This window comes from Dermochelys coriacea, chromosome 15 (genome assembly GCF_009764565.3).
Source record: "Dermochelys coriacea isolate rDerCor1 chromosome 15, rDerCor1.pri.v4, whole genome shotgun sequence".
In the NCBI taxonomy this organism is placed as follows: domain Eukaryota; kingdom Metazoa; phylum Chordata; order Testudines; family Dermochelyidae; genus Dermochelys; species Dermochelys coriacea.
The window spans coordinates 2,523,389-2,537,705 of record NC_050082.1 but is presented as its reverse complement, the minus strand read 5'-3'; the positions used below and the strand labels follow the sequence as shown (position 1 = coordinate 2,537,705).

The 14,317-nt window shown below is 48.6% G+C and overlaps 1 protein-coding gene across 2 annotated transcripts in view; it reads left to right on the top strand.

The window, feature by feature from the left end:
* Positions 1-14,317, top strand: part of RASAL1 (RAS protein activator like 1) — a 101,970-nt gene that overhangs the window by 33,711 nt on the left and 53,942 nt on the right. For both annotated transcript variants that reach the window (XM_038373370.2, XM_043497814.1), the window contains 2 exons: positions 8,334-8,415; positions 9,521-9,670. In XM_038373370.2, coding sequence (XP_038229298.1) covers positions 8,334-8,415; positions 9,521-9,670 — 232 coding nt within the window. The remainder of the gene's footprint in view (positions 1-8,333; positions 8,416-9,520; positions 9,671-14,317) is intronic.

Genomic DNA, 14,317 nt, shown 5'->3' with positions numbered 1-14,317 from the left:
AGCTAGGCTCTGGTTCCTCCAGTGGATGTCAGGGGGCTTGACTTGATCCCTTCACCAGGTAAGTCTCTCTCTTAGTCTTCTGTTCATCTCCCAGAGATTGAGCAAACTACCCCGTTGGGCAGAGTGAGTGCGGTATGCTGCTGCTATCACGGGCAGTGCGTGCGGGTAAGTGCAATTCAAGGGCTTAGTCTGCCTCTGAAGTGGTGGGATAGACGCAGCACCTTGATTGCTCCACCCGAGCTATCCCTGTGGCTGAGCGGCAATGTACGAACGGACAGTGACCTGACAGCCCACTGACATCGAACTGACAGTTCTGCCCACATGTGCTCCCCTTGTATGCTACTTTTTGCACCCGGCCCACTTACTGGGCAGCACATGGCACCAAAAGGGTGGGGTCTCTCTCTTGCTCTGTTATTAGGCAGAATAGATATCATAGGACAAGCAAAAGTTACACAGGGCAACTCATGGGAAGCAAAGAATGAACTTATTGATAAAGGGAGGTGGAGGGGTATTATCCCTACAAGACTTTAAATCTTCCCTAAACCTTTGCACATATTCAGCCACTGGTTCCCCCTCTGCTTTCCCCTCCCAAGAGTCTCTGATATTTCTCCCCATATAGAAGGTCAAATGGGGTGAACCCTGTGGGCTCTTGGGGCATCTCCTGTAAGCAGACAACAGATAGGATAACATTACATCCCAGACACTGGCCCTGCAGTTTACCTAGATTTTAGGGTCAGTTGAGCCTCTCAGCTAAACCATTTGTTTCTGGGTGATGGAGACAAATTTCAGCTGTTTTACACCAAACACCCTCCAAATAAGTCACTAAATAGCTGGGACATGAATTTCGGGCCAGAATCTGATAGGATCTGTTTTGGAAAGCTTGCCCTGCTGAGTATAGAGAACAATGCCTTACAACTGTCTCAGCTTGCACATTAGACAGAGACTGCTTCTGGGTACCTGGGGGCAAAATCCACCACGACTAATATACATCTTTTTCCTCTCTGGGTTGGGCTGGCTAATGGCCCTATGATATCCATGGCAACCCTGAAAAATGCTTCTTTGATCACTGGTAAAGGATTCCCAGGAGCCTTGCTGTGTCCTGCAGACTTTTCCCGCTTCTGACATGAATCTCGCATTTTGTAGTATCCCTTTACTTCATTTGGACACTAGGACAATAGATGTTTTTCTTTAACCTTTCCTATGTCCCCAAGTGATCAGCAAAAGGGCAAGTCCTGGGCTAATAGCCCTAATTCCCCCATGCTTTATTGCACAGTGAATTGTCTGTAGGGCTCCCCAAGACTTCTGTTTTCCCCCACCCATGCTCCCCCCTACATCTGTCCCTCCTCTCTAAAGGACCTCCCCCATTCTCTCTCTCTGGGGCATTTCCAAGGACTCCCTTTGCTCCCCAGGGAGGTGTCTGCACTCTGTTCTGTAGCAAGCGCCATTTAGCTTTTGCTGGCACTGGCCATGGCTGAGGTCAGAGGGATGACTCCTCGTCCCCCTCCCCGGAGGACACGGTGCTGCTGGTAAGGGTGCGTGCCAGTCAGCTCCCCAGCTGTTCCAGTGCCGGGAACTTACACCCAGCTCTGCTGGTACCCCTCAACCCTGCGCTGCTGTGCCCCCGCAAGCCCAAACAGTCTTGTGATGCACTTGGATGTTCACTGCTCCTCAAGCTGGGACGTGCCCCCCCCCCAGTCACCGCGCTCTTTGAAACAGGGCAGGGTTGGAATGGAAGGGGAAACGGCCAATGTCCTTTACTTTCTGCCGACAGCACAGGTCATTTCAAACTCAGCAGCTTTATCCCCCAGTTCCAGGCCCCTCTCCTTTTTGGTAACAGCCTAGTGGTTCTAGCTCAGCACCCAGTACGACTAAGATTCTCATCCAGAGTATTAATAGCACAATCGCTCATAAATGGTGCTTATCATAGGGCTCAAAATGCCTTACAAAGGAGGTCAGTATCATTATCCTCATTTTAGAGGTGGGGAAACTGGGGCACAGAGAGGAACAATGACGTGGCCAAAGTCCCATAGGAAGTCTGAATGAGCAGGGAATTCAACCCAAGACTCAGGAATCCTGGTGTGCAGGGCCCCCTTCTTCTCTGCAACTTTTAGGACATGTGGAGAGAAGAACCATGTGCCCCACCAGGAATGGGAAGGAAAGAGTTAATGGTTTGTTTGGGGCTTTTTATTTATTTATTTGGTTTAACTCACTCAGAATCCCATTATCGGGGTAAGAGAGTGAGAAGTTCTTGCTGGGAAGTGGTGCTGGGAGGTGTGAGTGCCTGATTTGTGCGGGTGAAGAGATGAGGGTTGGGGAGGGAAACAAGACAGTTTCACAAAGCAGTGGACGCTGCCCCCTCCCAGCATGAGCCAGTTTCGAGCTCAGGAAAGGGAGGGCGTGACAGTGCAGAGTATGAACAGGACTTACACAAGTTTTGCTGGTGTCTCTCAGTACTGTCCTCCAGCCCTGCCCCTGCTAGTCCAGTCCTGGGCTTTCCATGCAGCCAGCTCTGCCATGCCTCTCAGTCCCAACCCACAGCCATATGGTGTGCTAGTCTTGGGCTTCCCACACAGCTCTCCCAGTGCACCTCAGGCCTGCCAGGCGGTCCCCTGCTTTTCCAGTCCCCACATGCTGAGCTCTGCTGATGCCCCACAGTTTCAGCCTCTCCTCCCCTCCCCACTGCCTGCTATTCCACTCCAGCTCCCCTACTGTTCCAATGCAGGAAGCCTGGAACCTCTGCATGGCTCTGCCCATGCCCCTCCAGCCTGTCCTGCAGCACCCCCTTGCTGTTCCATAAGGAGGCTCAGAAGGACAAGATATTTGTTTCAGAGTAGCAGCCGTGTTAGTCTGTATTCGCAAAAAGAAAAGGAGTACTTGTGGCACCTTAGAGACTAACAAATTTATTAGAGCATAAGCTTTCGTGAGCTACAGCTCACTTCATCGGATGCACCGATGCATCCGATGAAGTGAGCTGTAGCTCACGAAAGCTTATGCTCTAATAAATTTGTTAGTCTCTAAGGTGCCATAAGATATTTATTGGTAAAGTTGGAAAAAACATCCATTTCCCCATACACGCCCTCCCCACCCCTGACATAAAAATAGCTTCAGAGCCAATAATCAACATTTGCAGCTAGGCAAAGTAAGAAAAATGCTGCTTACAGATGTATGAGTTTTATTTATGGCTATTTCCTTGGTATATTTTGATAATTTGTGTTTTAATGGTTCTAAAACTTTCGCCTTTCAAATCTCAGTGTCTGCTCTCAATTCTGATTGTCTGAACCCTGATAGTCTGACTCTCTCCCATAATTTCTTGCAACAGTTCACATTTAAATTGATTAAAAATTAAAAAAGGTTAAAAATAAACATGTCAAAATTATAAAAAAAATATATCAAATTCTGCCAAGCCCACCCCTCACTGCGGAGTTACCTGTTGAGCAAAAACTTCTTTTGATGCAGCTGGATGTTCATTGCTCCCCAAGCTGAGACGCATCTCACCTCCAAGTGACAGCAGTCTTTGAAATAAAATCGTAGGCCTGGAAGGGATCTTGAGAGGTCATCTAGTCCTGTCCCCTGCCTTCACAGCAGGACTAAGTATTATTTAGACCATTCCTGACAGCTGTTTGTTCAACCTGTTCTTAAAAATCCCCAATGATGGAGATTCCACAACCTTTGTAGGCAATTTATTCCAGTGATTAGCTACCCTGACAGTTGGGAAGTTTTTCCTAATGTCCAACCTAAACCATCCTTACTGCAATTTAAGCCCATTGCTTCTTGTCCTATCCTTAGAGGTTAACGAGAACACTTTTTCACCCTCCTCCTTGTAACAATCTTTTATGTCCATGAAAACTGTTATCATGCCCCCCCCCCTCGTCTTCTCTTCTCCAGACTAAACAAACCCAATTTTTTCAATCTTCCCTCATAGGTCATGTTTTCTAGACCTTTATCATTTTTGTTGCTCTTCTCTGGACTTTCTCCAATTTGTCCACATTCTTCCTGAAATGTGGCACCCAGAACTGTACACAATACTCCAGCTGAAGATTTATCAGCGCAAAGTGCAGTGGAAGAATTACTTCTGATGTCTTGCTTACAACAGTCCTGCTGATACCCTCCCAGAATGTTTGCTTTTTTTGCAACAGCAAATGACTCATATTTAACTTGTGATCCACTATGACCCCCAGATCCCTTTCTGCAGTACTCCTTCCTAGGCAGTCATTTCCCATTTTGTATTTGTGCAACTGATTGTTCCTTCCTAACTGGAGTACTTTGCATTTGTCCTTATTGCATTTCCTCCTGTTTACTTCAGACCATTTCTCCGATTTGTGTAGCTCATTTTGAATTTTAATCTTATCCTCCAAAGCACTTGCAACCCCTCCCAGCTTGGTATCATCCACAAACTTTTTATGTGTACTCTCTATGTACTCTCTCTCTATTATCTAAATCATTGATGAAGATATTGAACAGAACCAGACCCAGAACTGATCTCTGCAGGACCCCACTCATTATGCCCTTCTAGCTTGACTGTGAACTACTGATAACTACTTTTTGGGAACGGTTTTCCAACCAGTTGTATGCACAGCTTATAGTAGTTCCATCTAGGTTGTATTTCCCTAGTTTGTTTATGAGAAGGTTGTGACTGGTTGCCCCCCTTCCGGGGTGCCACCTGATGTATTGGGCTCCCACTGAGCCTGCCCGTTTCACCAACCTGGGCTCCCTCATCCTGTCCTGCTATGCCAGGCCCTCAAGCCTCCTCCAGGAAACACATAGGTAGGGACACACCCAGCTGGAGAAAGACACAGAAACTGAGATCAGTTCTGTGTGGGAAGACTTAGCTTGGGGATTGCCCAGCACTCAGGTGCTCACCTCCTTTGGGGCGTAAACCCAAAATTATATTGTCTTGCGCTGCATAGAGATTTTTACAGCTCATGAAATCCACCCCCTCCCTCAATGTCGTTTTTACCCCTCCCCAGTTATGAATTTTAAAAACTAGTTATAGAATAAAGAAAAAACAAGTGTGTTAATTACAAAGGTAGATTTTAAGTGATTATAAGGGATAGCAAACAGATCAAAGCAGATTAATGAGCAAATACAATAAACACACAAAGTAGGTTTAATACAATAAAGAAATTGGCTACAAGTAGTAATTTCCCACCCTAAATGTTATTTTAGGCAGATTGCAGAATTTCTTGATGACAAACTACTCTTGCTTGCAGCTTAAAATTCCAGATATTTCTTTCACGGGCCTGACTTGTAGCCTTGGTCCAGTTCTTCCCCAGTTCAGTTGTAGGTGTTTCTAGCAGTCATCTTGGGTGGGAATTCAGTGAAGAACCAACCTTGATTGTCAAGTATCAGGGGTAGTCGTGTTAGTCTGTATCCACAAAAACATCAAGGGGTCGGATGGCACCTTAAAGACTAACAGATTTATTTGGGCATAAGCTTTCGTGGGCTAGAACCCACTTCTTCGGATGCATGGAGTGAAAAAACCTTGATTAACTCACTCCCCAGCCTTAAATAGAATTGACATATGGTGGGAATCCTTTGTTTCCCAGTTTGATCCCCACCCCCTCTGAGTAGAAAAATAGCAGCAGTCCAAGATGGTGTCCAGTACCAGACCACATGACCTTGCAGTGTTAGAGCAGCATCCTGGGAAGCTTCTCAAGAAGATGGGGCAATTAGCATCTTCAAAGACCTGTTATCCTTCCTAATGGTTTATTGACTAACCAGCCAGACTGATTGCATTTTGTCTGGTGGGCCTTACCCAGGTACAAACACTTTTGCAATTGATACAGAGTTAATATTCCTAACTTCAGATACAGAAATGATACATGCATACAAATAGGACAATCACATTTAGTACATCATAACCTTTCCAATGATATCTCACATGACCCATCTTGCATAAAATACATCTTAGTTATGCCATATTCATATCATAAGCATATCTCTAGGAAGAATACGGGGTGTACTGTCAAAAAGGTCATGCAAAATAGTGTCAAAAGCCTTACTAGAGTCAAGATAGACCACATCTACCACTTCCCCCCATCTACAGGGCTTGTTATGCTGCCAAAGAAAGCTACTAGGTTGATTTGACACCATTTGTTCTTGGTAAATCCCTGCTGACTGGTACTTATCACCTTATTACCTTCTAAGTGTTTGCAAATTGACAGCTTGATGATTTGCTCCACTATTTTCCCACAGGATCTGAACCCCTGGAGTCCCCACAGGAAAGGGCCAGTATCCTTAAACTGCAGCATCACAGATCCTTTCAAACATAGTTACTACTAAAGTGACTTGTTAGCTTTAATCTTCAGGTCCAGGCCCCTCCTTTTTTGGTATCAGCCTAGTGATTCCTTACAGCTCAGCTCCCAGCCCCACACCCCTTACAAGTAGTGCTAAGATTCCCTTCCAGAGTGTTTATAATACCTAGCTCTCATCTAGTGCTTCTAATCTTAGATCTCAAAGCGCATTACAAAGAAAGTCAGTATCGTTATCCCTGTTTTACAGGTGGGGAAACTGAGGCACTGACCAGTGAAGTCACTTGTCTGAGGTCACCAGTGGCAGAGCCAGGAATAGACCCCAGGATTCCTGAGTTCTGGCTCTCAACACATGGAGTTAGGCACAGGATGGGGATTCCCTCCATGGGGCATGAGAGTGCAGTGATGTGGCTTTGGCTACCGTCCCCCTGCTTTGGGGGCACAGGCCAGAGTGATTGGTAAGGGAGTGTAGGGGCCCAGTCCCATTGTACCAGAGCCAGCCAGCCAGGAGGCTTGACAGAGAGCAGCACGATGCAGAGAAGGGATCCTGCTATCCTAGCAACCAGCGCAGACTCCTAGGCAACAATGTGGCCATGGAGAGTGCTCGGGGAGGGGAGATGGGGTAAGCCAACACATCTTCCAAGCACTCTTCTGCAGAGGGGCAGGTGGGAGGGGGTGGGTCAGTCCATCCCCCTTCATGTGGGGCAGGGGAGTTCCACAGCAGTTCTCCAGGGAACTAGGGGAGCATATGCTACCTCCATGAGGGCAGGCTGTCCCTTCCCTGTCTCCGGTGGCCTGGCATGCCTGAGGCCCACGGAGAGCTAGCTGGGGGCCCTGCTGGCTCATGATGAAAGCACCAGGCAGGGTTCTCCACGGGGCAGCCTGCAGGGGGTGAGAGAATGTGGTCGGGACTGGAACTTGTGTCCCTTGGCTCGCCCCTTCGGCTGCCTGTGACTTGCCCCAGCCCTGGGGCAGTGCTTCTCCCCCAAGCAGGGGAGGAGACTATGCTACTAATACTGGAGAGTAGCCATGGGAACAGCAAGTGTTGGCTAAGGGACACTGGTATGCGTGTGGGGGACAGGTGGAGTAGGGGAGAGTGGGGGGGGGGTGGAAAGACAGGGTGAGAGGGAAGAAGTCTTGGGGGTGCAGTAAGAGAGCTCTGAGGGGTAGGCTGTATTCCCCTTAAAGGGCCGTGCTCACTTTCCCTTCCCCTGTCACTCTCAGCCTTCACCCACGGCTCCCCAGGGCTTGGGCAGGGGCAGGGGCAGGGGCTGGCTCTACCTGGGAGGCAGGGGAGCTCTGGCTCTCCTGGCCTTTTCTTTCCCCGGGGCAATGTTCTCTGCTCTCACCTCGATCGCCAGCTGGTAGATCACCCACTTGGGATGTCCCCAAATGCTGAGCCCCTGCCAGGCTGTTCTGGGGCTTATCCAACTCCACAGGTGCTTTCCAAGAGCTCCTTTCATTTTCCCCGCTTCTCCCCATCCCACTGCATAGTTCCACGCTGCAGGAGCAGTGCGTGAGATGCAGAGTGGGGCAGCCCTGCAGTTTTCGGGTACATCCCTGCTCTCACCTGCTGGGGCCCACTCCAGCTCATGCCACTGTCTGAGGGGTGATGGAGCAGCTTGATCTCCCACTGCAAAGCCAGCCTGTGCGCCAGCTCACTGGTGTCCTGCGTGGGGAGGAGAGGGCCCTTACTGTGCCGCTTTCCATGCTGCAGGAGCAGGGCAGAACATGTGGCACTGAGGACTGGGAGAAGGGGTGAGGATTTTATCTGTAAAACTCCCAAGCAGCACCTCAGGGTTTAACCTCCCAGCCTTTCAGAGGGTCTATTTTCTCCTGTGTCCTGGCTGTTGTTTGTGTTGCGTTAGTTCCTTGAAGCTATCCCAGGCATTGGCCAGGCCCCCATTGTGTCGGGTGCTGTCCAAACACAAAACAGCAACAGTCCCTGTCCCAAAGGGCTTACAATGCCACCTGGCCACTCTCGGGAGGCCAAGTCAGCCCTTACCATCCCATGCCTCTGCCCTATTCCCTAGCCATCCAGAAACCCACCCCCATCCTCCTTCTCTTGTCCTCTCCCCCCAGAGACCTGGCCCCGCGGGACATCTCCGGCACCTCAGACCCCTTTGCACGAGTGTCCTGTGATGGCCACGCTTTGGAGACAGCTGTGAGTAGAACAGTCACATGTGGAAGCATGCTCTCTGGCCTGGCTGCACGGGGGCAGGGGAGGGGACAGGGCTCCTTTTAGTTGCAATGCCAGTGCACAAGGGGAGGGGCTCTGGGAGGGGCAAACAGACTCCCCCACCCTCCCCCTTCTTTCACTGGGACTCTGGATGGTTTGCATTGTGTGCCAGTGATAGCTAAGAGAGGGGTGGGAAGCCTGCCTGTGTATCTCCCACCCATCACTGTAGGATCTGAGCCCTGAATCCATCAGCAGGACACGTGTGACATGGGCTGGGCTGGGCCATTGGAGCAGAGAGAACATGATGCATTGCAGCAGCCCTCTCAGCACACAGCAAACGCAAGGAAAGGGCTTAGGGTCAGGCCCTGCCCCTCAGCTGACACCTGCCAGGGGAAGAGCTCTCTTCCCAGTCATATCTGTAGGTGAGGAGAGATGCAAAGCTGCAGTGGAGTGTGGTCTACCCCAGCCCCGCTTTAGCTGCATTAGGTGTTATAGCGATGGGAAGCCTAGGGCATCCTTGTGCTCTTGCTCCGTCCTTTGCTCTCAATGCAGTGGCAAGGAAAGTGGCACACCTACCCAGAGCAGGGTCAGTAGCTTTGTGGTTTGGCCCATTACTGAAGAATGCTGTAGTTCTTGTTTATAAGAGATGCCTTTTCTGGCAAGAAAACACTGGCTCATTTCACTCTTTTCCTGCTGCAGCAGGGTTGCCCGGCAGCTGAGTTTAAGTGCCCCTTTCAAACAGCCTTTGTTTTTGTTCCCAACATTGTGTAACATTGACAGATCCTGGTCGTTGGCAGGCAGGATCGAACCTGGGACCTCTGGAGCTAAATGCATGAACCTCTACCACATAAGCTAAAAGCCATATGACTGTTAGCTAAGGCTGTAGAGCAAACTCATTAATCTCTCTCTAAGTGGTCTCGGTGCCACTAGATGGGACAGAACACCACACCCAGGAGGTGTGTGGGTTACAATTGCTCTTGGCTTTTGCCAGGAGTCCTGTGCCACACTCGTGTCATTATTCTGGAACAAACCTTCCCCACCTAACTCCCCATTCCTCTCCGACATGCCACCTTTCTCTTTCCCCTTGCAGATCATTAAGAAGACTCGCTTCCCACACTGGGATGAGGTGCTGGAGTTTGACCTGGAGGAGGGGGTGCCCAGGAAGGAACCCAAGGGGTCCCTTGTGAGCGTGGAGGTGTGGGACTGGGACATGGTGGGGAAGAACGACTTCCTGGGACGGGTGAGCAGCTCCGGCCATCTCCTCAGCGCCTCCAGCGTGGGGGCTGATGGCTCTGATTGGGGTGGGGGATGAAGAGGAGATTGGAGGGGGAGAAGGCCGATGGCACACAGGCCTGCTGCAACCTCAAATCTTCTGTTGGCTTGCAAGGAGAGCGGATCCCTTTCTCAGCTGGTCTGGTGTGGGGAAATAACCTCCCAGGCTGGTTTCTCAGTTGCTGTGCTCGTGGCTGGGGTGTATGTGTGAGGCTGGTTCTAAGCCCCCCCTGCACTCACTGGATTCTGCTGCCCTCTGGTGTAAATTAACATGGTCCTAGGGCTGCTCTAGCTCATGCTTTGCTTTCCATGCCCCCTCTCCCATGGGCTCTGTGAATAGCTGGAGAGCAGCGCTGGCTCCAGCCCTGATCTGCCCTTGTGCCCGTGGGCTGAGAGCAGGCTCATGTAGGTGACACATACCAGTTCAACTCCAGCAAGGGGGCATCTCTGGGGCCCTCCCCATGCACTATGTAGTCTGCCAGAGTGGCACAAGGGACTTTAGTGTGACTGAGAATCAAGTCCAAGGAGAAGAGGCCAGAGAGAGAGGAAAATGCTCATGAATCATGGAGGGCGAAGGGTACAGCTTGGAGATCTCAGCATGGTACGCAACACTTTGTCCTGATCCAAGCCAGAACGAGCCGGCAGCTGGGACCTGAACCTGCTGCTCAGTTCACTTGATCCCCATGTCATGGCAGTTCTGTCTGCCAGGGAAGCAGAACCTGTCTGATTGCTATTCCACTGGGGGGGTGTGGCTCAGCAAGGCTTGGGCCAGCCTCCTGCCAGAAGAGTCAGGCCAAGCAAGTGGAGAGAGAGGGCTTGTAACAATGTTGTCTTTAGTGGGACACTTCTGAGAGTGTCAATTCAGGACAAATTGCTCAGAGCAGGGCAGTCACAGCCCAAGGCTGGGGTTCCTTTGCACATCAAGGCAAACCAAACCAGCCAAAGAGAGAACTTTGGTTTTACTCCACTGGCTAACCACAAGTCACACAAGCAATTCCCTTCGACATTCCAGTTTACCAATATCACCACCAGTGCCACTTGTTAGGTGGATGAATGGTTATGAAAACCAACACCCCAGTAAAAGGAAAAAGGTTCTCCTGATCCCAAAGGACCAAGCCCCAGACCCAGGTCAATATACAAATCAGATCTTACCCACAAATCACGCTGTTGCCAATCCTTTAGAATCTAAAATCTAAAGGTTTATTCATAAAAGGAAAAAGATATAGATGAGAGCTAGAAATGGTTAAATGGAATCAATTAAATGCAGTAATGACAAAGTTCTTGGTTCAGGCTTTTAGCAGTGATAGAATAAACTGCAGGTTCAAATCAAGTCTCTGGAATACATCCACAGCTGGGATGGGTCATCAGTCCTTTGTTTAGAGCTTCAGTCTGTAGCAAAGTCCCTCCAGAGGCAAGAATCAGGACTAAAGGCAAGATGGAGGAGCTAGGCTTTCTCTTGTGGGTGGAAATCCCTTGGTTCTCCTATGCAAGATCACAGCAAGATGGAGTTTGGAGTCACATGGGCAAGTCACATGTCCATGCATGACTCAGTTCTTTACAGGCCGATGCCATTGTTTACATGTTAGTTTAAAGGTTCCCAGGACAGCTCAGATGTGGTTTAGCATCTGCCAAAGTCCATTGTCAGTTAAGTGTTTCTTGACTGGGCACTTACTGAGACTAGTCCCTTCTCAAGAAGCTGACCAAATGCTTCACTGAGACTACTTCAAATCAAAACACATTGATATACAAGTAGATAGCCAATATTCATAACTTCAACTACAAACATGACACACCCATACATATAGCATAATCATAATCAGCAAATCATAACCTTTCCATAGACACCTCACACGACAACCTTTGTACACTATTTGCTGCAAATATATACCAGTGGTTGCACCAATGATCTATATGGTTATAGTTTATGTCAATAACATCACAGGGCTTAACATCTTTGTGAAAGGAAAAGGTTTTGCAACCGTTCTTGGTGCGTGTGTTTGCGCTTGTGGGTGCCCCTGCCCTCCTCCCCCATCTATGCCTGGGCCCCCAAAGAGGCTAAGGGATCTATCACAGCTGCCAGGGGCGGGGGTCTAACTGCAGTGTAGACAACTCCAAGGGGCATGGAGCAGTGTGCTGATGGCAGCCACGGTTTGTAGGTATCTGAGCAGCTCAGCTAGGGAAGCAATTTAAAAATGACGATGGGTATAAAGCCTGGTGCTAGGCGGAGAGCCCTCAGCCCATGTCTGGGCCCTACTGTGTGTCTTGCTTGGGTGTAGGTCCCTTCAGCCCCACTGCAGGGAGATCTGCAAGCCTGATCAGGTAAACAAGCCCCATTTTAATTTGGGGGTCCTCTGTTTTGGTGCTATGGGGCAGAGGGAGTTGAAGTGGAGGGTGGAATCCGTTCAGCCTCCTGCTTCCAGGCCTGGAGCACACAGGAGGATACAGGATGGGTTGAAGAGAATTGTAAGGGAAAATAGGAATGGAAAGAACTTGCAGCCAGAGGGAACAGGGGAGAGACTGGAGAATAGCACTGTCACCAGGAAAAGGCAGGTCTATGTGATCGGGGACTCTTTATTGAGAAGAATAGACAGGCCTGTAACTAGAGCTGATCCTGAGAATAGAAGGGTGTGCTGTCTTCCGGGTGCTAAGATACGGGATGTAGACCTGAGGTTGAAAAGGATACTCAAGGGAGCGGGAAAGAATCCCCTAATTATCCTTCATGTGGGAACAAATGATACAGCCAGATTCTCGCTGGAAAGTATCAAGGGAGACTATGCTAGGCTGGGGAAGACGCTTAAGGAAATTGAGGCTCAGGTGATCTTTAGCGGGATCCTTCCTGTTCCTAGAGAAGGGCAACAAAGGTGTGACAAGATTATGACTGTCAACAGATGGCTTAGGCAGTGGTGCTATAAGGAGGGCTTTGGGATGTATGGCCACTGGGAGGCATTCACGGACAGAGGACAGTTCTCTCGGGATGGACTTCATCTGAGTAGGGAAGGAAATAGACTTCTAGGATCGAGGCTGGCACAACTGATAAAGAGAGCTTTAAACTAGGAACTGGGGGGAGATGGATGGGAGATGTCCAGAAAATCTCCACGCCAGATTTTAGCATTGAGAGGGAAGAAGATGAAGTAAGAAAGGATACAGCCATGGGTAGGAGAATGTATATAAGGAGCGAGGGCGGTGTGGATACTAGTCTAATAAGTTATACTGGCTGTAGAATGACTGTGCCTAATAGGGTACAAAATGTGAGCGAGGCCAAACAGCAAAAATTAAGATGTTTGTACACCAATGCGAGGAGTCTAGGTAACAAAATGGAGGAACTAGAGCTACTGGTGCAGGAAGTGAAACCAGATATTATAGGGATAACAGAAACATGGTGGAATAGTAGTCATGACTGGACTACAGGTATTGAAGGGTATGTGCTGTTTAGGAAAGACAGAAACAAAGGTAAAGGGGGTGGAGTAGCATTGTATATCAACGATGAGTTAGAATGTAAAGAAATAAGAAGCGATGCAATGGATAAGACAGAGTCTGTCTGGGCAAAAATTACATTGGGGAAGAAAACTAGTAAAGCCTCTCCTACGATAGTGCTTGGGGTGTGCTATAGACCTCCGGGATCTAATTTGGATATGGATAGAGCCCTTTTTAATGTCTTTAATAAAGTAAATACTAATGGAAACTGCGTGATCATGGGAGACTTTAACTTCCCAGATATAGACTGGAGGACCAGTGCTAGTAATAATAATAGGGCTCAGATTTTCCTAGATGCGATAGCTGATGGATTCCTTCATCAAGTAGTTGCTGAACCGACTAGAGGGGATGCCATTTTAGATTTAATTTTGGTGAGTAGCGAGGACCTCATAGAAGAAATGGTTGTAGGGGACAATCTTGGCTCAAGTGATCATGAGCTAATTCAGTTCAAACTAAATGGAAGGATTAACAAAAATAAATCTGCAACTAGGGTTTTTGATTTCAAAAGGGCTGACTTTCAAAAATTAAGGCAATTAGTTAGGGAAGTGGATTGGACTGAAGAACTTATGGATCTAAAGCTAGTTGAGGCCTGGGATTACTTTAAATCAAAACTGCAGAAGCTATCGGAAGCCTGTATCCCAAGAAAGGGGAAAAAATTCATAGGAAGGAGTTGTAGACCAAGCTGGATGAGCAAGCATCTTAGAGAGGTGATTATGAAGAAGCAGAAAGCATACAGGGAGTGGAAGATGGGAGGGATCAGCAAGGAAAGCTACCTAATTGAGGTCAGAAGATGTAGGGATAAAGTCAGAGAGGCTAAAAGTCGAGTAGAGTTGGACCTTGCAAAGGGAATTAAAACCAATAGTAAAAGGTTCTATAGCCATATAAATAAGAAGAAAACTAAGAAGGAAGAAGTGGGGCCGCTTAACACTGAGGATGGAGCGGAGGTTAAAGATAATCTAGGCATGGCCCAATATCTAAACAAATACTTTGCCTCAGTCTTTAATAAGGCTAAAGAGGATCTTGGGGATAATGGTAGCATGACAAATGGGAAGGAGGATATAGAGGTAGATATTACCATATCAGAGGTAGAAGCGAAACTGAAACAGCTTAATGGGACTAAATCGGGGGGCCCAGATAATCT